The 24,464-nt window shown below is 41.7% G+C and overlaps 1 protein-coding gene across 3 annotated transcripts in view; it reads left to right on the top strand.

Moving 5' to 3' along the window:
* The first annotated feature begins 9,187 nt into the window (after positions 1 to 9,187).
* LOC115346859 (U2 snRNP associated SURP domain containing) overlaps positions 9,188 to 24,464 on the top strand; it is a 47,832-nt gene continuing 32,555 nt past the window's right edge. For all 3 annotated transcript variants that reach the window (XM_030027403.2, XM_041126548.1, XM_030027402.2), the window contains exons 1-6: positions 9,188 to 9,316; positions 17,138 to 17,185; positions 20,142 to 20,240; positions 21,364 to 21,478; positions 21,875 to 22,008; positions 24,044 to 24,111. In XM_030027403.2, coding sequence (XP_029883263.1) covers positions 9,272 to 9,316; positions 17,138 to 17,185; positions 20,142 to 20,240; positions 21,364 to 21,478; positions 21,875 to 22,008; positions 24,044 to 24,111 — 509 coding nt within the window. In that variant the 5' untranslated portion in view covers positions 9,188 to 9,271. The remainder of the gene's footprint in view (positions 9,317 to 17,137; positions 17,186 to 20,141; positions 20,241 to 21,363; positions 21,479 to 21,874; positions 22,009 to 24,043; positions 24,112 to 24,464) is intronic.

Below are 24,464 nucleotides of genomic sequence, written 5' to 3'. Positions count from 1 at the left end.
GGTGGACTTCTGCCGTGTGTGCTTCACAGTGAGGCCGCCCGAGACCTGGTTTCTTTGGCGACATTGCCTCGCGCAACGAATGCGAAGGTTCTTGTAGGCGAAACGTTCCCGGCCAGGCTGCGAAGGGTGTCTGTCACACTGACGCACCGGGCACCCACCTCATCTCCGCGCTCCGAGCGGGGCGGCGGGGAGGGAGACTCAGGGACGGGCTGACAGTAGCTGCTCTGCGTTGATCCTTAGCCAAATCCTACATTTATCGGCGGTGCGGTTATGCAAGCAGCACAGTTACATAATTGGAATATAAAAATACAGGGAAAAGCACCGTACGGGGGTTACTGTACCTTAACGCGTCTGAAGTAAAGAGAAGGCAGTGCGGAAAGGTAAGTAACGGTTGCAGGCACAGGTAGGAGCCAGAGTGAGGGATTGCTCTCTGCTCTTTCAATGTGTTTCCTTTTTTTTTTTTTTTTTTGTTTTCAGATGGTCTTAAACATCTGATAGCTCTAGGTTTTCAAATGTATGCATTACACCGTGATATTCAGATATATGCGTATGGTCATATAGTATAAATGGAGGTCCGGTGTTACTAGGATATCCCGCCCAAAGATTTTTATAAAAATATTCTATTCAATAGTGAATGATGACAATATGAAAAATCCTCTGAACAAGGAGGTAATCAGAAATAGGTTTTTAAAAACTGGCACAAAAAAGTAGTAAAAATGTGATGCTGAAAGTGATTTTCAATGCATTTTTCATTACAGCAAAAATATTGATTTTATGGAACTGTCAGAAGTAGGGCAGACTGGTGACACTGCTTATAATCTTTATAAAAATTACACAGGAGTCCTGCTAGGAAAATAAACACAACTGAACAGTGCTGAAAAGCCAAGCGGGGAGTAAAATACTAAACTAAGAGACTAATTTTTTTAGATAACGGGCCTAACGTGCTCTGATGTCCATGTGTTTTCAAGGGGGTGCCTGGCAGTGTGCAGGGGCATACCAACCCAACGCTCCTTGAGGAATGACTGACGGAGGGCTCTGCATAACCCACCTGTGGTGAGCCTCAGCTGCACCAGGAGCAAGCAGGGCCCTACTTGCCATGGGATCTGCAGTGTGTGATTTAGGGAGAGAAAAGGCTCTTTGGAATTCATGAAAACAGCTCAGCCCTTGGTAGAGGTCAGGCTTCTCATGGGGCTGCCCTGTACTAGAGGCTGCCCTGTTAGCTAGAAGTTACCTCCTCCCCTGCCCTGCTCCCACCACACCACACACGCAGCTGCTCCCGGTAGGGCTCTGGTGATCGTTTCTGCCAGTCCCTGAGTGATACCTTCATTTACGGTGGTGAGTGCCATTGCAGGCCTTAGGGAAGAGGACCAAAGTGACCGTGATCTTCAGCCTCCCTCATCAAGGTTAGATAAGGAGAGGTGGTTGACTGGGAGCAATCTGGTTTTTGACCTGCACTAAAGAGCCTGTTGGAAAGCCACGAGCAGCTGTTGCAACAGATGGTGTCTAAAGAACAACAGCATCCACCGCTGATTGGGAACTGCTGGCCTTGCAGCGGCAGCAGGGCTTGTTCGACTCGTTCTGACTTTCCTACAACCTCCAGACTTTCGGGGATGTGGGAGGCGTTAAGCCCTCATGCCCCAGGGAGTACCAGGGTATCGCCTGGCTTCCTGGGAGAGACACCCCCCGGGTTTGTGGTTTTATGGGGGGCAGCCCGGGCTGGGAGGAGCAGGTGGGGTTTGCCTGTGCTTCAAGACTGACACAGTTCCGCAAGCCGCTGGACTGTCTGGGTATGGGTGAAGATACACACTAACGCTGCAGAGAAGATAAATGCCTGGAAATTTCTCCCTACTATTGATGTCTTCCTGTAATATTTAAGATGTCTTGAAATAATATTTAGGGGGATGGGGGCTTTTTGCAGAGCCCAGAGTCACTTGAGAGACTTGTACATACCGGCTCCTCTGGAGGAAGCATAGGCCCCTGTGGTGGCTATCTGGTTTTGTTTGCTTTGTCCCTGGTGGGTTTACCTGTTAACACTGTGCTGCAGATAAATACAAGCAGTGTAAAATAAATATAAATTTTCTTTTCTCTGCCTCTGTGCGGGGATCCAGCTTTGGCTTGTCCCAAGTGCTCTGCTGATGTGATACACGCATAACCTGGGTCTCCTTGTCTGGCCAGAAAGTGCCAGGGAGATGTCAGGGCTTCTAAAGATCACAGTTCACATAATTGCCAAGTGACAGCAATGTAGCTTTAGCAGCCACATTAATGAAACTCATTACTAATGATCTGGTTCTTTTGCTTTTTTCCAAGGCTGCCTCCTGACAGGGGAGAACGGTCTCTGAAGACAGATTGGGCTTTCATAAAGACAACTGCATACATCTTACGTTGAGTTAATTATTCTGTTCCCAAGCCAGCTGTGGAGTAGTGTACTGGGAACCTTACAATTTAAAGCACTTACAACCTCAAAATAGCCGCTTATTCATATGTAGTCCATCAAGATTAGTATTACATGACTATTATGTGGTAGGCCAGGGAAAATCAGGGCATTTGGAGGTCACATAGAGGAGTCCACATAATGTAGTGCATGAAGAGGCCTCTGCATTTCTCTAACCAGAGTTTATATTTAGAAGGGCATGGTCAGCATATACCAGGGTTTCTTCTAGCATGTGTAGAATTTTCTGCAGGCTTTCTCTCCAAATAGCCTTTGAGAAGACTTTTAAAACACTGATGAAGGTACTGCCTAATGAGGTAAGGAATGGAGGATAATGTTAATCAGTGCTGGCTGAAGAGTCATAGAAAAAGATGTGCTAAAATACCAAATGTGAGTTTGTTTCTATATTATACTTCTGTTTTATTCATTGAAGTCCTTTCACAAGATATCATTTTTTCTGAAATATCAAAAGCCCTATAAGATATTCTGAATTACTTCAACCCTCCCCAGTGAAATTATGCCTTTTGGTTAGAAAAAAAAGCTAATTTCATCTTTTGTGCTCTAACATACTCAGCACACTAGGGAAGAGGTCGTACTTAGCCCTCCTATTATCCATTGCCTTTCTGAGTGAGTAAAGAAATTACCTTAAATCTACCACTAGAGAGAAAGTCCTCTTGTGAACAAGCAATGGCGGTGTTCGGAAGATTTAAGATGCTTTTGAAGATATACCTTCAGCCTCAACCCACTCACACTGGTGAACGTCAATCTTAAGAGCTCTTGCTTGACATAATCCTTTACCATACAACTCTGTCTCCCTCTTTCATTTCTTTTTCCTTTCTGTATTTTCAACTTCAAGACAGATTTTACCAATTTCTTTCTTCATAAGATGTTTTATCTGAGTAAAAACATTTAACCTGTTTGTTTGCTCTGGATTTTTATCCTTCTTCACTAAAATCTCTTTAGTAAATCTGATTCTGTTCTGACATCTTCCATGGAACCTCACTGATCATGAGTGAGGGTAGAATTTGTCTCTATTTATTTAAAAAGAGTAGGTGTTAAAGAAAGAGGCTTGAGCCTCATCTAAATTTGTCTAATACAGCTCACACTTGCAGTTTCTCTGGGAGAACATCTTAAGAGATACACAGACATACAAACACGGTCCTTTTGTACTATGTGGGTTTTTTTATCCTTTCTCAAGTGTGCATCAATCTCATGAAAATAATGTCTTGATGGGTAACTTTCTGCTGCAGCGATTACAATCTTTTGTAATAATTGAGTAGGCACAGTGCTTTGTTCTAATATTGAAGAGATTAACTTGCCTTTAGAGATTCTACCCCACTATCTTTTTCAGACTGGATAGACGGGAATCCTTGCATTATTTTCTCCTCCTTGAGTAAACTAATTAGGGACAATTATACCTTATAAACATAAGTCCTTAATAGATAAAGAAAAGTGGAAGTGATACTTGTATATTAAAGCTTCACTTGGAGGTGAGAAAAGCTAGATATGGTAAAGGGAATAACAATAACTGACACCATCATGGTTGCATAGCAATGTTCATTTTAACCTCTCTTTCACCAGGAGCTTCTAGTTTTCTTCCCTCTTCACCTTCAAGTTGAATATTTTCAGGTTTGTGTTCTTCACGCTTTAAAAACCAGCAATAAAACTAATCTGAAATAATCTGAAAAAACTCTAAACACACCAAACTGGGAAAAAACACTTCACATTTTTAAGAAAATTTCTCTGAATGTTTGGTTGTTGTCTTTTTTAAGTTCTTGTTTTTGAAAGATTAGGGTTAGAAATTGTGTTTTTCTGGACAGCAGCAAATCTGAACATAAGTATTGCAGTGACATTAGTTTCACCGTAATGAGGAATAGCATATTGCCATATGCATATTTCATGTATGTTTTCTGTGGTCAGAATGCACCACTGTTGAACCTACCAGGGGCTCACAGCAAGAGCAAAGTACAACTTGGCCTTTGCACGGGTTGCAGGACTGAACCCTGACTTACAAAGTGCATGGCTAAGAAATTGTTTTGTTCGTATGTACGTGCTGAGTGAGAGTGCTTTCCAGAGCACAAACTGCTATTCACTGTTAGTAAGCTCCAAGGAGGGACTCCTGGTATGGACAAAGGAAAGACTGGTGTTGCACTCATCTTGAACTTCCATGCTTTTAAACAGGTGATAAATTTGGACATCTGGATGCCAGCCACGTAGGCTAATTTGCTCTGACAGGAAGCTGTAGGAGAACTTTTGGAATTAAGCCTTCAGTTGATACTTGCACTAATGCCTGGAAAATACACTGCAAATTACGGACCTTTCTCAGCCAGACAGTACGAGTCAGATGTTGCCCCCGTGACTGGTTTGTGTAACGGGCCTCACCGCTTGAGGAGTCCCAGGGGGAGAAAGATGCCAGGTTCCCCAGTAAGATGTGTCCCAGGAGAGCAGTGGGGTCCTGGAAGGGAAAGCAGCTGCTGAATGGCAGGGCTAGAGCAGGGCTCGCAGCTGAGAGAAGGTAGGGCACCAGCACTGAGAGATGTAGCAACACAGAGGTGGCTCCAGCGAGGAGACAGCAGACAGAGCAGTAGCAACAAGTTGAGGCTGCTGGGAACCTTGGAGTCAAATTACCCTTTCCCAGCCACCCTCTCTGGCTCTTTTTTGTTGTTCTGGGGGGGGGGTCCCTGCTAAAGCATCTCACTTCAGCCCAGGCTATCTGTGCTTCAGCTGCGCATGCTGCCTGCCTCTCATCTCATCTCTGCCCTGCTCTCCAGCTGAGCTGCACACCCATAGCTTCCTAGCAACATGTGAGTACACGGGGGGAGCGTGCATCTACCTATTTTGAGAATCCTTGCCTAGCAGTTTTCACTCTCAGGGGTGGGAGGAGATGGAGGGTGGAATAAGGGAAAAGAAGCTGGAAGACTGCTGCCTAAGCAATGGGGAAACGGCACACATCGCCTGTGGCTTTTGGGATCCATGAGCCACTACTGAGAGCATGAAATGACTCAGAGAGTTGCAAACCTGTACACCCAGCAGCTACACTTCTGTCCTGCTCCTGATCTGCCCACCTCGTGCCCTCAGACGTGCTTCCTTTGCTACAGGGTAGGGAACTTCCACAGCACTTTAAAGCCTTCCTCTCTCCTTTGCTCACACCCACCTTTGCAAAAGGATTGCAGCAGTTCAGCTGTGCCCTGACCTGGGGTGACAGCCACGGAAAGATCTCCTCTGAAAGTGGGGAAAAAAACAGCCAGAAAGACAAGGGTAATGCACCGCAGCATGTGGTTTACTTAATGTAGCTTAGTGTTAATTATTTATGATAATTCATGATTTTCCCTAGTATATTGCCTAATGATATCTTGTTGTCATTGCAACAACAGTTAATAAACAACTCCCAGTTCTGCATGCAACCAGACCTTCTGCATTATAATGAAAAATGTCTAATATTTCCTTTTCAATATTATTAGCCTACCCTTTCCAGCATTAATTCTCCATAGCTTTCTGCATCTCACTGCTTCCTTTCCTTCCCTCTCTCCTCCCTCCCCTTCCTATCCCATTAAGCTTAAGACACTGACATGTGTTGTCATTCACTAACTGTACACAAGTGCTACTGTACTATTGCAATGTGTTATAAATAGCACAGATTCAGGAGTACAGTTCATTCTGAAAAATTATCTTCAGAGATGACCTTTGAAACTCTCTTTCCTGTTTTTCACAGCATGCTCTGGATCATGATGCTCTTAATTTGGTGCAGTTTATTAATTACAAAAGAGCATAGAGGCTGAGCAGTAAGCAGAGGATTTAAACAATGAGGTGGATAATTAAAAAGGATTAATGAGGTGGATTAAATAAAGGGATTGAGGCCAAATGGAGCACAAATTTTCTAAACATTAGTGGCCTCAAAACTCTAGCATCCAAGGGCACATTCCTCTTTCCAGCTAGATGTTTGTTTTTTACCTAGAAGTGTCAGTCTTTCTTTCATACCAGGTTTATTAACGCGGTTCTAGGAGAGCTGAGCAGCATCTACTGTCTCGTCCAGTGGCCCTAAGTGCCCCTTCTATCCAGTACAGGTTCCCCAGCTGGTTTGCTTCCAACTCATTGCTGCACCTCTTTCTACAGCCATGTTAAAAAAAATCCCAAAGCAGGTCACGGATGACACTAATCCTGTGCCTCTGCAAGCTGGTGAAGTGGTTCTCAAGAAAACAGGGAGAAAGATGGGGGAACAGAAGGGCTTGACTTGGATTCTGAAGGAGTAAGATCCTGCCTAATCCATCTCTAAAGCTCCTTGGCCAACACCATTCCTTCCTGTTGAAGGGCTCCTCTACAGGCAAGTTTGGAGCTAAAAAAATCATAAAAAGACTGATGGAATTGTTCCCAAAAATTGCTGTCAAGGGGTGGGGTTTATTTCTCCCTCCTTCCCCCCAAGCCAGCAGCAATTCCACTTCAAATCTGTGCAAAGCCTGGGGGTGTCCACAGAAAGCTGTGCAGGTGGTTGCAGAAACTGAGAGCCGTCCTCCAGAGCAGAAGGCCTAGACGGTGAGGTACTGTGTCAGCTGTAGGTAGAGCAAAGGCTTATTGTTGTAATTGCTTATTGCTGAAGGGAGCTCAGTAAACATGTGGTACCTCTTGATCCTCAGCTGCCAATCCACTACCAGAAAATTTTGCATGTTATTTTGCAAACGGTGGAGGGAGGCATGAAAAGCTGGGAGAAATGCATATTTCTGCCCCATGACCCTTCTCTGTGTACCTCACCTTCTTCTTAGTTGCAGCAGCGCTGTCCAGTCAACCGCTTATTTGGTTGCAGCGTAAAGCAATGTGCATCTACAGAATGATTATTACTTATTATTTTTCTATTTTTTGGTGTGACTTTGTAAGTAGAAATCATATAATGCAGGAAGCTCAACCTCGGGCCTGCCGGCGGCCCGCGCACGCCGGTCCCCGCCGGCTGCCCGCGGCGGGCTGGCCCTGCCCCCTGCCGGAGCGTGCGCACACGGCGGCGGAGGGCGGCCCGCCCCCGGCCCCGGCCCCGGCCCCGGCCACCACAGGGGCGGGAAGCCGGGCTGGGCCGCTTGGCTGATGTCCGCGGTGCCGGGGTTGCGTGTCGGTCCGGCTTCGAGGGAGGCTTTTGTCCAGCTCCCGAGTGAGCGCTCGGTTCCGTAACGCTGTCGTGTTACTGCCACTAACCAGCCTACTCAGCCCTGTTAGGATCTACGTGACCGCCAGTGTCGGAACCTGTACTATGACAGTAGCCGCAAGAAGACGCACAGCCAAACCTTGACCCTAACCATACCTACTGGCAGAGCAACATGCTCATCAGACCACCTCACCACACCGCTGGATGCACACCTGCAGCAGGCGAAGTTTCCTGAGGGTTTTGCCCTCCTCTCTAAACCTCCAGTCCCCTGCCATTGCCCCTGCCCTCCTCACCCTCTCCCTTTGCTTTCGTTTTGCCTCTTCTGGAAGCTCCTGCGTCATCCTCCGCTGAGAAATGCGGTTACTAGCGTAGGCCCTGCTCCCTCCCGTCGCCCACAGGGCAGTAGGTGTCAGGAGTTGGTGGATTTAAACCTTTCATTCATTTCTGTGTATGTACTGTCTTTTCCTTAAGTATTATCTCAACCCCAGCACCTTTCACATTATGCCAAAAATCTGTAACAGCACAGGAATGCAAGACTCACGATAAATGTAACGTGACCTCTGGTTATAATCTCCTGTTAAGCAATGTTCAATAAAGAAAGTTGCTGTGGTGGTGTGCTATCAGACCCAGTAATGGAGGATTTGCTGTGCTATCCTTTTCACTATTTATTCCTGGGCTTTTCTTGATTCGATGTAACACTTTGACATTGTTCAAAACAGTATTCTGTTTCACTGTGCTAGAAGTTTAGGGGCAAGCCCTGCCTCCAAATTGCATGACCACGCACCGCTCAGTGTCTATGGACACGCATCAGTGGATGAGCAGAGCTGTGCAGAATGGCCAAAGCACAGGACTCTGCAGCTGCACAACACGCTCTCAGTCCTGCCCAGCCTGACCCTGGGTGAAGCCTTCCCACCCAAAACACGTTTGGGGCCCTTGGCGTGCACCGAGCGCGCTCCCGGCATTTCCACACCGCTTGCCCCACAGGACACGCACACCACCCACCCACCCACCCCGCGGGCCTCCCCAGCGCCCTCGGCTGAGTCCTGCTACTGCTCTACTCATCTCGCCTCTGCCTCCAGGGAAGAGGTTCACCGGTGGGCAGCCTGAGCTGTTCCCAGCTGTCGCCTGCTCATGCCTTGTGGGAAACATCATCTGGTGATTAAAAAAGGCTGCGTAGGATCCGCACGGTCCTCTCCCCTCCGAGGGGCTCAGGCAATGCGGGCGAGCGCTTTGTTTCTGAACGCCGGCCCCCCGCGTTGGGGTTCCTCCCGCGGGACCGTGCGCCCGTCACCCGGGCAGGAGAGGAGCCGGTGCCTCCTCACAGCGCAGCGCTCAGCAGCACGGCCCGCGGCCCGCGCTCTGCCCCAGGCCGCCCGCCGAGGGACCGAGGGGCGGCGGGCGGGCGCGGGCTCCCGCCGCTGGCTGCCTCTTACCGCAGCCGGTCGCTAGGCTGATCTGGGTTGCCTAGCGACGTCATTTGGGTTTTCTTCAGCTAACGTGAGAGCTGGAGGCCCGGGAGGGAGGCAGGTACCGCCCGAGGCACAGGCGCCCGGCCCGCTCCCGCCTCGCCGCTGAGAAGAGGACGTGGGGACGGGCCCCGCCCCGCCCGGGCGGAGGCCGCCCCATCGGTGGCTCGGCCATCGGCTTCCCGCCCTCCGCTCGCGGGCTCGGCGCTCGCTTCCTCACCGCCAGGGCTGGGCGAGGGGAGAGGCAAGATGGCGGACAAGGCGCCCAGCGGCTCGCAGAAAGCCAGTGGGAAGGTGAGGCCGTTCCGCGGGGCGGCCCGCCGGTCCGCTCCGCCGCCGGGGGGGGGGGGGGCACGGCCGCCGCCTGCCGGCGCGGCGGCGGCGGGGGCCCGGGAGCGGCGGGGCGGCGAGGCGCGGGCGGCGCGGCCCGGCCCGGCCCGGCCCACTCCGTCCCTGCTCTTTGCCCGGGGTGACTGCGGGCCCCGGGAGGGGGTGGGGAGGCGGGAAGGGGGTGGCACGGCGGGGCCGGGGGGGGAGGCCCGGGCCTCTCGCGGGGCATCCCCGCTTCCCCGGGACCGCCCCGGGGCACGTTTCTGTCGCGGGCCGGCGGCAGCGGCCTCCTCGCGTCCCCGTGCCCCCGGCGGAGGGATGCGGGGGCGGGGGAGCGGGGGCCCGGCGGCGCGCGCCGTGACTGCAGGCGCGGGTCGTCCTGTCCCAACCGGCGCGTCCCCGGCGTCGGGTGGGGACGGTCGGTTAGTGCCCGAGCCGTACCCGTGCCCGTGTAGGTGTTTACTGGGCGCCCTGATCCCCCCCGTAGGCCGAAGCCCGCGTGGGGTTAGCTCCCAGCTTGCGAGTGCGGAGGAAAACGATGATTTGTGATCGAGCACCTTCTTTTGATTTGCGACGAAATTACGAATTTCACAAAACCGCTGCGGCGTTCCCCGCTCTTTTCACTGTACCCCGCTCTACTTCCTGTAACTGTTGTTTGTTGGATCTGCAGACCAGAAGTCCAGGTAGTGCAGGAGTTCTGGCAAACTTGTCCAGAGCTGTGCGCTGAAACCAGCGCCTGGCTGGCTGCTCTCTAAGCATCGCCTCCTGCCGAGAGAGCAGTGGGAAGATAACGTTGTGGGGGACGCGCTGGCGCCTGATGGTTTGAGTATTAGCGATTGGTGACACCCTTTCACCCAGCTTTGTTGCAGGTTTTAGGCCAGAAGTATATAAATCTTCCAGGTTTTGGTGTGGAGTTGGTTTTTTGGGGGGGTGGGGTTTTGGGTTTTTTGTTTTTTCTTTTTTTTTTTTTTTTCTTGGTAAGTCTATAAATCGGTCATGGGAGGAGCCACGTTTTGGCTTAGGAATTTCTAGTGCTGTATGGATTAATTTTTACAGATTTTTGTATTCAGCTAAAACAGTGTTTTTTGGTTTTTTTTGGTTTTTTTTTTTTTTTGCTGCTAGGGAACTAGCTGAAATGTAGTTACCAAGAGCCTTTGCATGTTTACCCAGTTGGTGTTATTAGAGTAGGAGAGTTTTATTTTTGTTTCCCTTTTATGATCTGTTCCAAATATTGCCAGGAAATGTTGTTTTGGATCTTGCCTTTGGCTTAGAACTGCAAGTAAGAGCTGGACAGAAAACTTAAGTAGTAAAGTAGGTCTTAATTTAGGGAGAACAGCTTCTAGGGAATAAGATATTTTGGGATTTCAAGTATCATTAGACATAGAATAATAATTTAATTGTTGATTACTGCAACTGTAACATGGTACACAAAACCAACCCAGATGTGATCCCTTTCTTTTCACAGTTACATCATAGAATTTTCTGTTTTGTAATTTACTATTTCTGTACTGATGATATTCTTTTTTTTATATACAATAATAGCTAATTTACAAGAATTGTTTTCTGTCCTAGATCTCAGTTCTGCAGAGGTATGTGCAGACACTTAACTCTTCATACTAAGTCATCCCTCTCATTGAAGTCAGTGGGAGTACTACAGAATGTAAAGTCAAACATGCGTTAATCTGTCGAGGCCTGTTGAGGAGGTCCTGTATCTTGCCATCTTTGTGCAGTTGCCCCTCACCCCTCAATTTCCCAGTACTCTAGATGTATATGCTGTGTTTCCAGTAGTCTTTTTCCATGCTTTACATTCTAGATCTTACTTGTTTTGTGTTGTCAGTATTATTCTGTGTGCCAGAGAAAATTGTGATAGTACCTACCTGGATCCATGAGAACATTTTTGTTGAAAAGTGAAATAAAATAAGACAAGCCTGGCTCTTGGGATTTATTTCCTTCAACCTCAACTTTCTTTGGGGGGTCGGGGTGTATGTGGTGTCTTTTTTTTGTCATTGCATGAATGTTTGCGATATGCATGTACATAGAGATACTTTTCAGATGTCTGCAGAAAGAAGTATGACATAACAGTACTGAAATTAGTAATATTCTTATTTTTTGTAATGAATTTATTCACACAAGGATAAAAATGTGTACTTTCAGTTGAGTGTATGTAAATGTTCATGGTTTAACAATCTAAGTAAATAACCATTTTGCTCAATTTCTTAATTATTTATCAAACATTTTGATATTTTTAATAGTTTTAAGATTCATTTACTTACATATCAAAATTGAAATTTTAGGCTCCATTTCTTTTGGTGCATTGTATTTGCAAGTTATAAGAATAATTGTACTTGCAAAACAAATATGTCTCATAGACTCCATAGGATACGTTTCAGTGGCAATTCCAAGATGTGCCTTTGCTGGGTTCTAGGCTACCTCCTGGGAAGACACAGTGACATTTTATTTTCTGTGTTCTGTGAAGAGCTGTGGCCTAGCGATTAAAGGCTTTAACACTTACAATAAGATACAGTTTCTCCCCTTCAGAATGGGTGGTGGTTGTTTTTCAGTCTTAGTGTCCAAGTACTGATTCTGAATGTCTAGCCAGTTATTTTGTTTTATAGTGTGAAATCAGGCTTATTTCAGTTAGGCATTATCTGTTTGATTCACTATTTGAAAACCATCGCTGGAGATGGTACAGGTCCAGGAGCACCCGTTGCCTATGTTGCTGTGGTGGTAGCTGCTTTTTATGATACTGTCAGCTTCTCAATAAATTTGAGAGTCTCCGATGTGAAAAGTGTTGCAAAAGCATCATCTGTTCCTCTGTCACTTTGAGATTAGGATAGCAAAATATGTGTTTGAGATTTCCAGAAATCTAAATAGGAAAGAAGGACAAAATTAAGGAAGAGGAAATACAGATTGCCCAAGACTGCACAGGTTGTCAGTGTAGGATATGATTCTGAAGTGGCAGATACTGATTATATTCAGTTATTGTCTTGATGTAATGAAATATTTGCTGCTCAACGGCTTTGCCATCTTCTTATTTTATCTTCTGAGAATAGTGACTATATTGTATGTCCACTGTTCTTACATATAATACTGTACAAATTGTGTACCATGTGGCAGAAGAGATTATCCACTGGGACCAAGCTGTAGGTTTCCCTTTTAAATTCTAAAAAAAGTTTTAACAACATTCCTTAATCTTAAATGTGTTTCTCAGGCTTTGAGTAATTTATGTGTTAGTTAAATGTTGAAGAACAGTGATTACTTGCTTGTAAATGGACAGGTTTCCTTGGTAAGTTAAAGTGTATGAAGAGTGACGATGTAAAGTCTGTATGTATGGTGAATTCCAGTTAGATGTAGCATTCTGCAGGATGGTGAAACTCATGATCTTTAACTTTCCCTGTAGTATTGTTCAACTGGTGACTAGGAGCGGGACATGCATAAGTGTGTTCCTCGGTTGATGGAAATGTAAAAGGAGGTGTCCTTCTCATGTCCTCTCTGGCAGTAGAAAGTTAAATGCTGGCAGCTCCTGTTCATCTGAGTTTAAGGTTATAATGGAATAGCATTCCTTGCAAGTAGTTTGGAGAAAACAATTTTCCATTTACTTTTGTGTCTGCAAGTGATGTCTATTTAAATAGCAAATAATACTAATTTGCGCTATTCCAGTAAATATAAAGAGTAAATACATTAGCTATAAAATATTTTGCAGGTGTTTGCAAGCATTTGTTTTCTAGACAGTTTGATAGAGAAAGGAAGATGAAAAAAGGTAAGTTGGGGAGGGAACCTCCCTGCCTTTGTTGGATTTTAACATCTTTAAATTAAGCTGTGATTCCATTTGCTTTTCCTCGGTAACAGTGCTGACACAAACCAGTCCCAGCTGTAGCTACTTTTTCCCTCCCAAACACTGTCCTCTTTAGTTGATTTGGCATGATTTGGGCAGGGGGTGGGTGTGCGGAGGGCCTGCTGACTTCATTTGGGTTTTCTTCTGCTAAACGTGAGAGCAAGAGGCCCTGGAGGGACCTACTGTGAATTGCAAACTGGTTTGGCTGAACCTCCCCAACACTCTCTTTCCTAGGTGATCAGTTAGATTGGGAAAAGTGATCTAGTTTAGCGTGAGCAGCTGCCCAGCATGGGGGCAGAGTCAATGGAAAGTGTTGAAGCAGGACAAGAGTGTCTTATGCCAGAGTTTTTTGTAAACAGTTTACCCTGAAGCTATTAGTTTTTGCAAGGGCAGGGCTTTTATTTATGTTTAAGTTGTAGCCATTACAGTTGTAAAAATAACATTCAGCATTTGGAAGGCCCACAGATTGTTTCCTGGGTTTTATTAGCAGCTCTTGTGCTTTTGTTGCTCTTTGTTTTACTAAATGGCATCAGTATTAATTAAAAAAGAAAAAAAAAGTTGTTTGCTTATGTTATAAAGCATATTTTAAATATTTGTGAAATAACATGATTGTGCCAGTTTTACCTAGGGATCATTAAATTTGGAGAAGCTATGAAGAGCTTGATTTGTGGGCACTTGCACTGCTGACAGGAAGGAGAGAGCAGTTGGGAGAGCAGTTGTCTCTTCTCTGTTTTCTTTGGAAGCTGCCATGAAGCTGGAAGAAAATTTAAACATCAGAATCTGAGAGAGGGCTCTTTGCTTTGGCTTTCTGATAAGAATTTGTCATAAATCTTATTTGTATGGTCCTTTGAAGATTTTTTTTTTTTTTTTTTTTTTGAAGGTTGAGTAAACTTGGCTAGACTCAGTAATGGAGCTTTGAGTGACCTGACCTCCAAGACTGTGGTTTGACAGGGCCATATTTTACTGGAATGCCATTTCAGCAGCCTGCATTGCTACTTAAGTTATGCTGGCACAATTCTTTGAGGGACCTGTGTAGTGAAAGTGATTGAGAAAGTGATCCAGCTGCAAAATAGTCTGGGTTGTGGGGGAGGGGAGAAAGGTTTCATGCAGAGTGGTAGAGTCAGTGAATTGGGGGTAAGAGGACATCGGTAGATTGTTTATGCTGGCAATGACTGAAAGATGGACTCATCACATTTTTTATGTCACTGTTCTGAACATGAAGGAGCTGTCTTCACATCTCAGACATCATCAGGTGCAGGACAGAGCTTTGGGTATGTTTCTTCCAACAGTTAGTTCAGTTGTGCTACTTAACATGATGAGAAGAGTCAAAAATAATCCTGTTCCAGGTTTCAAGATAGGTGGGCAGCATCTTCTGAAATGCTTCTCTCTGTGAATGTTAGAAAGACACTGTGATTCTGCTGAGTCAGCTCAGCTGGTGTAACTCTTAAGGAAACAAAATCACCCCTTTTGTCAAGGCTGTGCGGATGGATGTAAAGTGCAGTGCTGTGAGAATTAGTTTTTTAAATAATTGCTATTTAGAAACTGGCAGACAGCAATGTGTAATTTTGACAAGAATCGTTTCATCTTGTGCTTTGTGGGTACAGTTGCTTGGATGGTCAGAAGCAGTACCAAAGGTATGAACTAAATTTATAGATGGGAAGAGAAGACCTTAAAAATAAGAACTGTTTAAGGAGGAGAATAATGTGGATCTGCAAAGCTGCTAGTTGCTGTGGGATAAAGTTGGTCTAAAAGCTAAAACTGCTTTTAGACCAAGTTTTCAGAGTGCGCCTTGGTAGAAATTCTGTTGCTGGGCTAACGTTTGGGGTGGCTTGCTCCACAGTGCCATGGTCCCTGGTGGTGGGTTGGGGAGCGCTGCTGTACTTCTAGCTCAGTGACTTCCAGACTTCTTTGATCATTGGCCTGCTTTCCCACTGTTAGCCTGCAGAATCTCTGCATGCTACTGTGCACTGAAAGCCTTTCTGAGCAATATCATCTGCTCTGTTGCTGGAGAAACAGGTTTAGTGTCTGTTACTTTTTTAATGTTCTTCCTTGGGATATTGTGTCTTAAGTGTCATTGTACTGAGCATTGGTACTGTTTGTTACTGTGTGTAATGTCTTGTTTGTTGTCCTCCCTGTAAGCAGCTTCCCTGTTGGAAGGTGTCACTTTCCAAAACTTCTGTAAATGAAACAGATGTGGAGAACTGAGAAATAGTCATTTCATTCTGCTGTTGCCAAACAACCTCCTTCCCCCAAGCAGTGCTAGGTATCGACTCCGCTGGTACACTGAGGCAGATGGCATTGTATCAGTCCACCTTTGAGATTTATCTTTTTAACTGCAGGTCTGAAAATTTTTTTTTTTTTTTAAGGGTGGAATTGTAACTGATGTGTTGGTTGCCACAGGGTGGCAGCTGGCAGCAGGAAGAATGCTGTTTTCAAGCTCTGAAATTCTTTTTCACAGTGTCTTTTATCTGCATCATGGGCTATACATTCATGAACTCTCTGGGAGAGGACAGGTTTCCTTAAGCTACATTTTTGCAGTAGATAGAACTGTGGATAACAGATTACTGATTTGAGTGCCATAGGTAGTTGTGAGTCACAAAAAAATCCAGCACTAAATACAGAGGAGAAGTTTGCAGCAAGCGCTATTAGTAAAAGATGCTTGTGATACTTGCTTCGATGTGTATTTTAATGAACTACTACTGGTGCATGTGAACTAGACTTTTTATTAACTTCTGTGCAAAGATGTGCCTTGTGAGTAATGTATATAGGGTTGCAGGTAAGTGGATTTGGGAGGTCTTTGAGAGTAAGGCACAATTGGGTTTTTTGTTTGTTTTTTTCCCTCTTTCTTAAAAAAACCCCAAACATATTCCTAGGAGCCTTTTGCTTCTCCCTTTTAAGGGTTGTATCTTTGTGTCTCTCTTTACCTTTGTGGACTTAGTTCTGGTTCTTGAAGTGCTGTCTACCATTTTTTACTGTAAAACATAGGAATATACTTGTCCAAAGATAAATGTCTCTATCTTAATTGATGAAAAAGCATGGTGCAAAATGAAAACGAGGTCTAGTAAATTGTCTTCTAGAGTAGCAATTGGTGCTTGTCCGTTTTGGAAGGCTGGAGGTGAGCACTGTATATTACTATTTCTGGTAGAAACTATAAATTTCTGGTAATAAGGAGAAGTGCTAATGTTCTGTAACTAATGAACAGATTTCAGCTAATGGAAATGTTTTACTTCGACTTAAATTTCAATTTAGATATGAATTGTGCATCAGACAGTTATGTCTTAATAGTAGATGTTATGTCAGTGAGGTTTTCTGACATTTAGGCATTACATAATTTAAAAGTGTGTTCAGTCCAGTTTGTTGGAGTATTCTCCATCACTTTAAAGTCAGGTTTTTAAATTAGTTTAAAAAAGCCTATGCAAATTTTGTATATACGCTGGTTTATGCATTAAAGTTTAGTTACAGTTTAAAGTAATCATGTATCTACTCACCAGTTGGACTTAAATTAGTGTTCTTGAGGTGGCCAGCTTCCATCTATGCACAACATACTAAGAGCAGTTTTGTAAAAGATTTTATAGTAAGGCAAATATAATCAAGTACTTTATGTAATCTTTAACAGCCTTTAATGACAACTCTTGCAGATTCAGTGTAACGAACTTTTTTTTCCCTTGCAGTGGTGTTAGTGGCATATTTATGAAATCCAGCTGTGGAAATTCAGATGTTTTTAATGGTAGCAAGAACAGTCTATCTTTAATCCCTTATTTGCCTTGTATTGACATTGTTTATGCTGTGACCCTGTTCAGGTATATCATTAAAATACATTACATGTATCTTTGTTCTTGTGTGTTTGGATGTTGAAGTTGAAATGAAAATCACATTCAAAGGACTGAATAAAAAAACCAGAGGTTGTTTGTCTGTTTCTGTGGCTCACCTCCTCTTCATTCTCTCTTCAGGTCAGAGTGCCAGATGCAGTACATACCACTGGATCTGCTGATACACATGTAAGTCCAAAACATTTAAAAACAACAACAACGAAACCCAAATAAAAACATTCAACCAAACCCACAAACTCAAAATAGGCCTGCTCTCTAAAGAAAACTAGTTGCTGCAGGCAGGCTCTGGTTGGTGCATTGGGTATCTAATCTTGTAGGTGTTTGTAAATGAACCATTGATTTTTTTCTTTGAAACTTTCAAACAACCACTAGTGTAGGAAGCTCTGCTGCATGATATTGCATTCATAATAGATACTTGAACAGGAAGAAGGTGTAAGTACTCTATATGTCTATCTCTTACACTGAGAAATAGTTTACAAGGTGATTAATCATAAGAGTCACTGTATATTGAAGTGTCTGTTTATATACAGTCGGCTTCTCAAAAATGAGATAGTGTGGCCCCAACTTCATCCTTTATTTTTCTTTCTAACAGAATATACTTAAAGCAAAAGGTAAGAATAATTACCTAGTCTTGCCCCCCTCCCTGCCCCACAGAGACCTTTGCGGGGTCATATGGTTGGTATGTTGCTTGAAGGCCTACCTGTTTCTGAGCTAAAATGAAAACAGGCAGCAAGAGCCAAACAGAGCGTTAATACCAGACAATTCATTCCATGGTTTGGATTTTCTTCAAGATTTCAATTTGGTTTTTGTGTATGAAAAAGTCAATTACCAGCTGTTAAAATGCTTGTAAGATAACGTTATTCAAGTTGTGATAGCAGAAACTTTTCATAAAGAAGTAGATCCTTTTATTGATTTGCTTTACTTGCTGTATTTTGGAAAATTACTCTTAAATCTCTTTTGAATATTTTGTGTTGTCAGTGGGACTGGGACTTCAGTACTTTGTGCCGCCTTACAGTCAATGCAGTGTTATGTTTAATGGGAGTTTGCTTTCATGCAGTGATTTGATTACTCAGCTACAAGTTTTCTCTTTGCTTCCATCATTTGCTTTACCCTTTTCGCTGTGTTATTTTCTGTTTTTTGAAGTAGGAAGGCCTTCAAGTTTTGTATAGCTCTGTTGTTAGGAATTCTGTGAGGCTGCATATGGTTAATAATAATGTTATAATTGCCTACTGGAATGTAACTAGCAGGCACATATGAGTTCAATCCTATTAACTTTATGTTGCTCCAGCCACTTTGAAGGTATTGTGGTTTTTTTTCTGAGACCCTTTCTAAACTGAGGAGATCTTAGTGCCAGAACTCTTGTTACCTTACAGCTGCTTCCCTTATGTCACTAGAACATATATTCATGTGGGTGATCTGCAGGTATCCTGTGACATTACTGTGAGAGATTATTTCCTGATGACAGGATAAGCATTGGGTAGGAGTGTGGTATTTGTTTTGTCTGCATTCCTGTGCCACAGCAGTACGCCTACGTCTTGCCAAGGTTGTATATTGTTTGTCATACTGAAATACTGTCTTTCAGAAACAGGAAAACTGGATTTTATTAACTTTAAAAACACACAGATGCATGAAAAGCTCCTCATAAACCTGTCACAGCAGCTCATGTTGATAACCATAGTGTCAAAAACCAGATAACTCCACAGACAACACTGCATTAATTTGTAACTGATAGTGTTCCTTTTGGTGATGAAGGAGGGAACATTTTTCAAAGAAATATGAGCTATTTTGGTCATAGGTTTGGCACAGATCTAAGAGGTGTTTGTGATACTAAACAAGGATTATAAACTGAAGGTATTTCAAACAGTTGTTTTTCACAGTGCTTTCATATGTAAAAAATTCTGAATAGGAAGCTGATACTAGAAATAAAACTCTTTACAAGGAAAATTCCTAGAGGAAACTCTTTTTGCAGTTGGCATCTGTAATTTTTTAATAATATGACAATTAAGTTGTTCACCTTATTTGTCTTGATGTCTTATAAATTGAGCTGTGGTTTGTTGTTTGTTTGTTGTTTTTTTTTTTAACAACTGTCATTGCAAGAGTGGTAGTTTTAAGCATCACTGTGCACTGTGTAAGAGCATCAAAAATATCAAATATCAAAAATAACAAATATCTTTTTTATCAAAAAGATAAAGGCTAATAGCTTATGTTTTGCTCTTCTGGGGCTTTTTTCTTGTTCTTGTGCTGATTCTTTATTAATTACTTTGTCAAGCTAGGATTTTCCAGAGAATTTTCTTACCTTTTCTTTCCTTTCCTTCCCATTGCCAATGTCTTTTGAACGTGGTCTTCATCCTGTTGTCTTTCCTCTCTCAACGCTTTACTGTCTGTTAACTACCTAAATAGAATCTTAAGAATTGTAATTCCATGCTCTCCAGAAATGACTGTTACATGGAGTCCTTCCTTCATCAGGGTTTCAAGAAGGGAGGAATGGAGGTTAAACTACCTAAAATAGAATCTAGGAGCTAAATGTGAGGTCTTTTGTTTTATTTAATTAGTACTGAAAACCTCAAGAATGCATTTTCTTCTTCAAGCAAAAATATTACACTTAACCTTGAAGTACAACTGAAATTTAGCATCCATCTTGTTCTTCAGTTACACCTGTTCAGCCTCACACAAACATTCTTCTGGCCAAAATAGAAAAGCTTTTAGAACTTGTCTTTGTTGTTGTTGGGTTTTTTTGGTTTTTTTTTTTTTCTGGAAATTGCAAGGATCACGAAGTAACTATAGTGCAAAGCATCTATTTCCAAAGGTTAGAAACTGTGTGTTGTGTAGTGATAAGATCTCCAGGCTCTTACAGCAAGTACCCTTCAGATTTCAGCTGTGTTTGAATGGTGAATTAAAAGCTTTCTCATTAAACCAAGAATGGTTTGTGTTTAAAAAAAAACCATAGATTTAAATTTTTTTGGTGGTATTAGATAACAGCAAGTTCGGAGAGAAGTACAGGAAGCTTTTTCTTTGTTTAGGTTAAGTCACTTCAGGTAGGAAGTTTCTGGTCTAGACCAAGGTAAAGAGTAAATTTAATTGTTTTGTAAACAGTTTAATGTTTGTTTTCTTACACCTTTTGCAGCCTCTAATGGAAAGCAAACTTAAAGCATTCAGTATTGGCAAAATGAGTGCTGCCAAACGGACTTTAAGCAAGAAGGAGCAAGAAGAATTAAAAAAGAAGGTAATGGTATAGAATTAAAATTTTATTTTGTATGCAGAGCTGAAATAAGTTTGCTTATAGATTACAACCGGGTTTACCACCAAGTTTCTTTATTTTGATAATTGTAGCTTTCTAGGAACAAAAGTGAATTGTATTTACATGTTTAATTTGTTCTTGGTATCCATGGCATTAAGATAAGAGAGGCAGGCTTGCTTCTCTTTCTTTCTGTGTGAGAAATCAGGTTCTCTGGCTTCCTGAAATACTGAACTACAGCAATCCATTGATTGTTGTATTGCTCAGAATGAAGACAGCTTTCACCTTAGGTTATTTTCTGTTCTTTATTTGCTCTCTATCATTGGATTTCAGTAATTAGAAAGAGTACCTGTCATCTCTGAAATTGTTTCAATATGCATTTGTGTTATTCTGTAAAATGTATTTTTGTCTAATGACTATTTTTTGAGTTAATAAAAACATTGAAATTTGATACTGAATTTTAGGATACTCAGGAGCATCCAAATTTTAGGAAATATGAAGCTTATAGTTGGTAAGGTGGAAGTTTTGAAAATTTTGGGCTTAGAAGTTTACACACACAACTCCTACTATATTTCAGTGGCATATGTCCTGCTAGGTTGTTGGAAATATTAGCCTGAAGAAACATGGTAGTACTAAATTTAGTGTCTCACTCAACTTTATTAAGTCATTGAATTAACTTCTTCTCTGGGAAATACATAAAGGTGATCCTGTTGTTAATCTCCTTCCATCATGTGGGTTGATCGTAATGGGTAGGATCGAATACATACTGTTCTCTGATGCTTAGGTCACCAAAGCTCCAGTCTTATAATGTTGGTCTATCATATGATCTTTTCTATTTGGCATCTTGTGAATGTTAAATTGTCATGTAAACTCTTGTAAATGAACAGTCATGTTTGAGCATACAGGCCTGATTTGCTTCATGTATTACGTGCTGTGTTCTTCCCACATTTTTCAGGAATTTGAATTCTGTCTAAAATTGAAACTCATTTGATGCAGTTTGTAGCATGAACTCTAGAAAATAAAAAGGAATGTCACATAGCTAATTTAAGAATAGCTGTCTAGTGAAGGTTGTTCTGTGATGATAGTAAATAGATTAACATTTGCTATGTAGGAGGATGAGAAGGCTGCTGCAGAAATTTATGAAGAATTCCTTGCTGCCTTTGAAGGAAGTGATGGTAATAAAGTGAAAACATTTGTAAGAGGAGGAATCGTTAATGCATCTAAAGGTATAACTAATCTTTTTTTGGGGATGGTGGATCATTTGGCTTTGAGTAAAGATGAAGATGGCTTTGAATTGCATTTTAAAATTAATATGTTACATTAGAAGCAGCAAAGGAAACTTGATCCTAAAATCTACTTTATGCTTTGACTCACTAGGTAGGTAGTGGTGTGATATGTCTTAAACTTTAGAGGAAAAACATGCTTTGTTTTAAAATACTTAATCTTTGTTCTTTTTCTTCATATTAAAAGATGTTAAATTACAGAAAGTTTGTATTACCACTATTTAATGAAATAATATACTGAATTGAATGAACAAGACTAAAGAACAACATTCTTTCTAATGAACAGTATTATGCAGCATTAGTTAATACAATCTGTTCTTAATTTGCCTTTAATTTCAGAGGAGCATGAAACAGATGAAAAACGGGGTAAAATCTATAAGCCTTCCTCACGATTTTCAGATCAAAAAAATCAACCCAGCCAGCCATCTAATGAGAAGCCTCCATCCCTCTTAATGATAGAAACCAAAAAGCCTGTAAGTTTCTTATTTGCATATTAACCCCATACTTAGAAAGTATTTAGAAGTGCTTAGAAAAAGGTCTGTGTGATCTTGCAGAGTAGTTTTATGTGCATTTATCACATATTAAAGGAAGGTGGAAGTTTTGATTTGCTTAATCCCGTAGCAGATAACAAGATGATGAAATGCAGAAGTCCATAGCCCTGTATCCAGTATGATATACCTAGTACTGCACTTTGATTTGGCTGCTGTATATTTTTCCTATGTTCCTGCTAATTGAGACAGACTTCACATGAACACTGATTTAGTGACTGTTGCAAATTAACAGTATCTCCAATCTTGAGAATTTGTGAAGTTCTAGAAGCAATTCTTCTTGCTGCCATCTGTTTTTAGGTTTTTATAACTTAAAAAAAAAAAAAAAAACCCAAAAAAACCTGACCTTTGCATTGATCCAAGTTTTTCTTGAAGTTTTCTGATTTTTTTTTTTTTTTTTTTTGTGGTGATGTTTAAGAAGTCCCTTTAACTCTTTGAGATGTTGACCATCTACCAAATAAATTGTAGAACTTGCATATTTTTGAAGCAAAGCACCTTGGTTTTATTTAATTTATTTTGACTTCTGCATGGTTTGATACTGTGGGGTTTTTTTTGGGTTTTTTTTTTTTTTTTTTTTTTTTTTTTTTTTTTTTTTTTTGTTAAATTGAGATTTCATCATAAAAAGTAATGGAAATACTATGAACAAACTTAGTCTTCAAGTCAAGTGATGGTTACATATGATTACTGTTACTACTGTATATGTGTAATGTGTAATTAATGTCTTGGATGTCTTTTAATAGAGCTTACTACAATTTTTAAGCTTAAGTGAAACATATATGATACTGCCTGTTAGGGTGGGAAATGAGATGTAATGTGGTAATTGTGGGTAATCCCATCCTAGCCTCCCTCCAGCTTTAAAGAAAACTCAGATTTAGACTAGCGGGGTAATACTGGATGGCAGTTTTCATTTTCATTGTATGTAAAGCTCTACAGTTACAGAAATGAATTGTAGCATTTTTTATTATGCTGAGCTGTTCTGTCATATGCAAGTGTTTGTACTGTAAGAATATTACTGCTTTTCAAATTTGTCATAAATACTTATCAAGTAATGCAATCAGTTTACTCACTTGCCCTGTCCAATGGTGATTGAAGATAATGAGGTAAAAATGATTTTATTTATTTGGCAGACCCTCCCCAAAAACAAAAACAAACAAACAACTTTGCCTGGGGTGAGTAGGAAGTCCAGTTTTTCCAAAGCTGTAGTGTGTAACACAATAAATATTTTGTATGTCTGCCTATTGGAAACGTTTTCATTTAAATTTGATTATATAAAAGCAATGTTGTTGAAGAGTTCACATGAGTTAGTTAAGGTACATATATTACAGTAAAAAAAAAAGGAAGTTTTACAATATACATATTCTTTGTCATTCAAGAGTGTTTTTTCTGAGGATCTTGAACTATTTAGAGTAATGTTTCTTCAGACCTGTATTTATATCTGAAAGGAAGCAAGAGAAGGAAATTCTTTTCACATAGAATGTTTGTCTGTGGATAAAATAATTGAATATTTATATATGTAAAATTTACATATATATGTACACACATAAATTTAATTAGAGCATGATGATTTGCTGGGGGTGTAGTCAGCTTCTAAGTTTCTAAGTGGAACAAACTGACAAAACACATCACAGATATTTTAAATTTGTATGTTGTAGACAGTGTTTGATCACACATGCTGTATTGTAATAATGAGAAGTAACAAAGTTTAGTTTAAGCTATCCTTAATTTTATATTTTCTAGCTTTGTGTTTGATAGCACTCAGTCTTAATGTTTTCAAGTCTGTTTGTTTTGGTTTTTTTTGTTGTTGTTGTTGTTGTTGTTTTTTTTCCTCCTCCTGTAGTTTACTTGGTTTGAAAGCTGTGGGTAAAATATGCATGGAAATTATCTAAAATTTTGTTATATAATTTTTATTTTTGTTTCTTTTTATCTGCTGAAATGTTGGCTGATGTATCTTTCATTTTAGCCTTTGAAGAAAGGAGAGAAGGAAAAGAAAAAGAGTAATTTGGAACTTTTTAAAGAAGAATTAAAGCAGTAAGTTTGACTAGTTTTTACTCTAAGTAAAGAAGATGCAAGGTTTTACCTTGTTTTTACAGGCAATATTTGGGATCATTCTTGCTAAGCTGTTTCTCACAGTAGGTTTTTTTTTCTCAAATACTTTTGGAGTGGTATAACTTAATTAACAATGGCAATCATAATTAAACAGAGTACAAACCCATGCTGGTAGATGCTCGGTATAGGTGTCTATGATTTGTCTGGATAATCAGTTGCCATCTAATTAGTTCTCTGGGGTTCCTTGATACTTCTGCCTTTTCTTATGCTGATTGGCAATAGGAAGTGTTTACCGCTATTGTTGAAAAGGACTTCTGTTTTGAAATCTAGCGTTC

Source organism: Aquila chrysaetos, chromosome 10, assembly GCF_900496995.4.
Source record: "Aquila chrysaetos chrysaetos chromosome 10, bAquChr1.4, whole genome shotgun sequence".
NCBI lineage: Eukaryota > Metazoa > Chordata > Aves > Accipitriformes > Accipitridae > Aquila > Aquila chrysaetos.
This window is presented reverse-complemented; position numbering and strand designations above follow the sequence as displayed.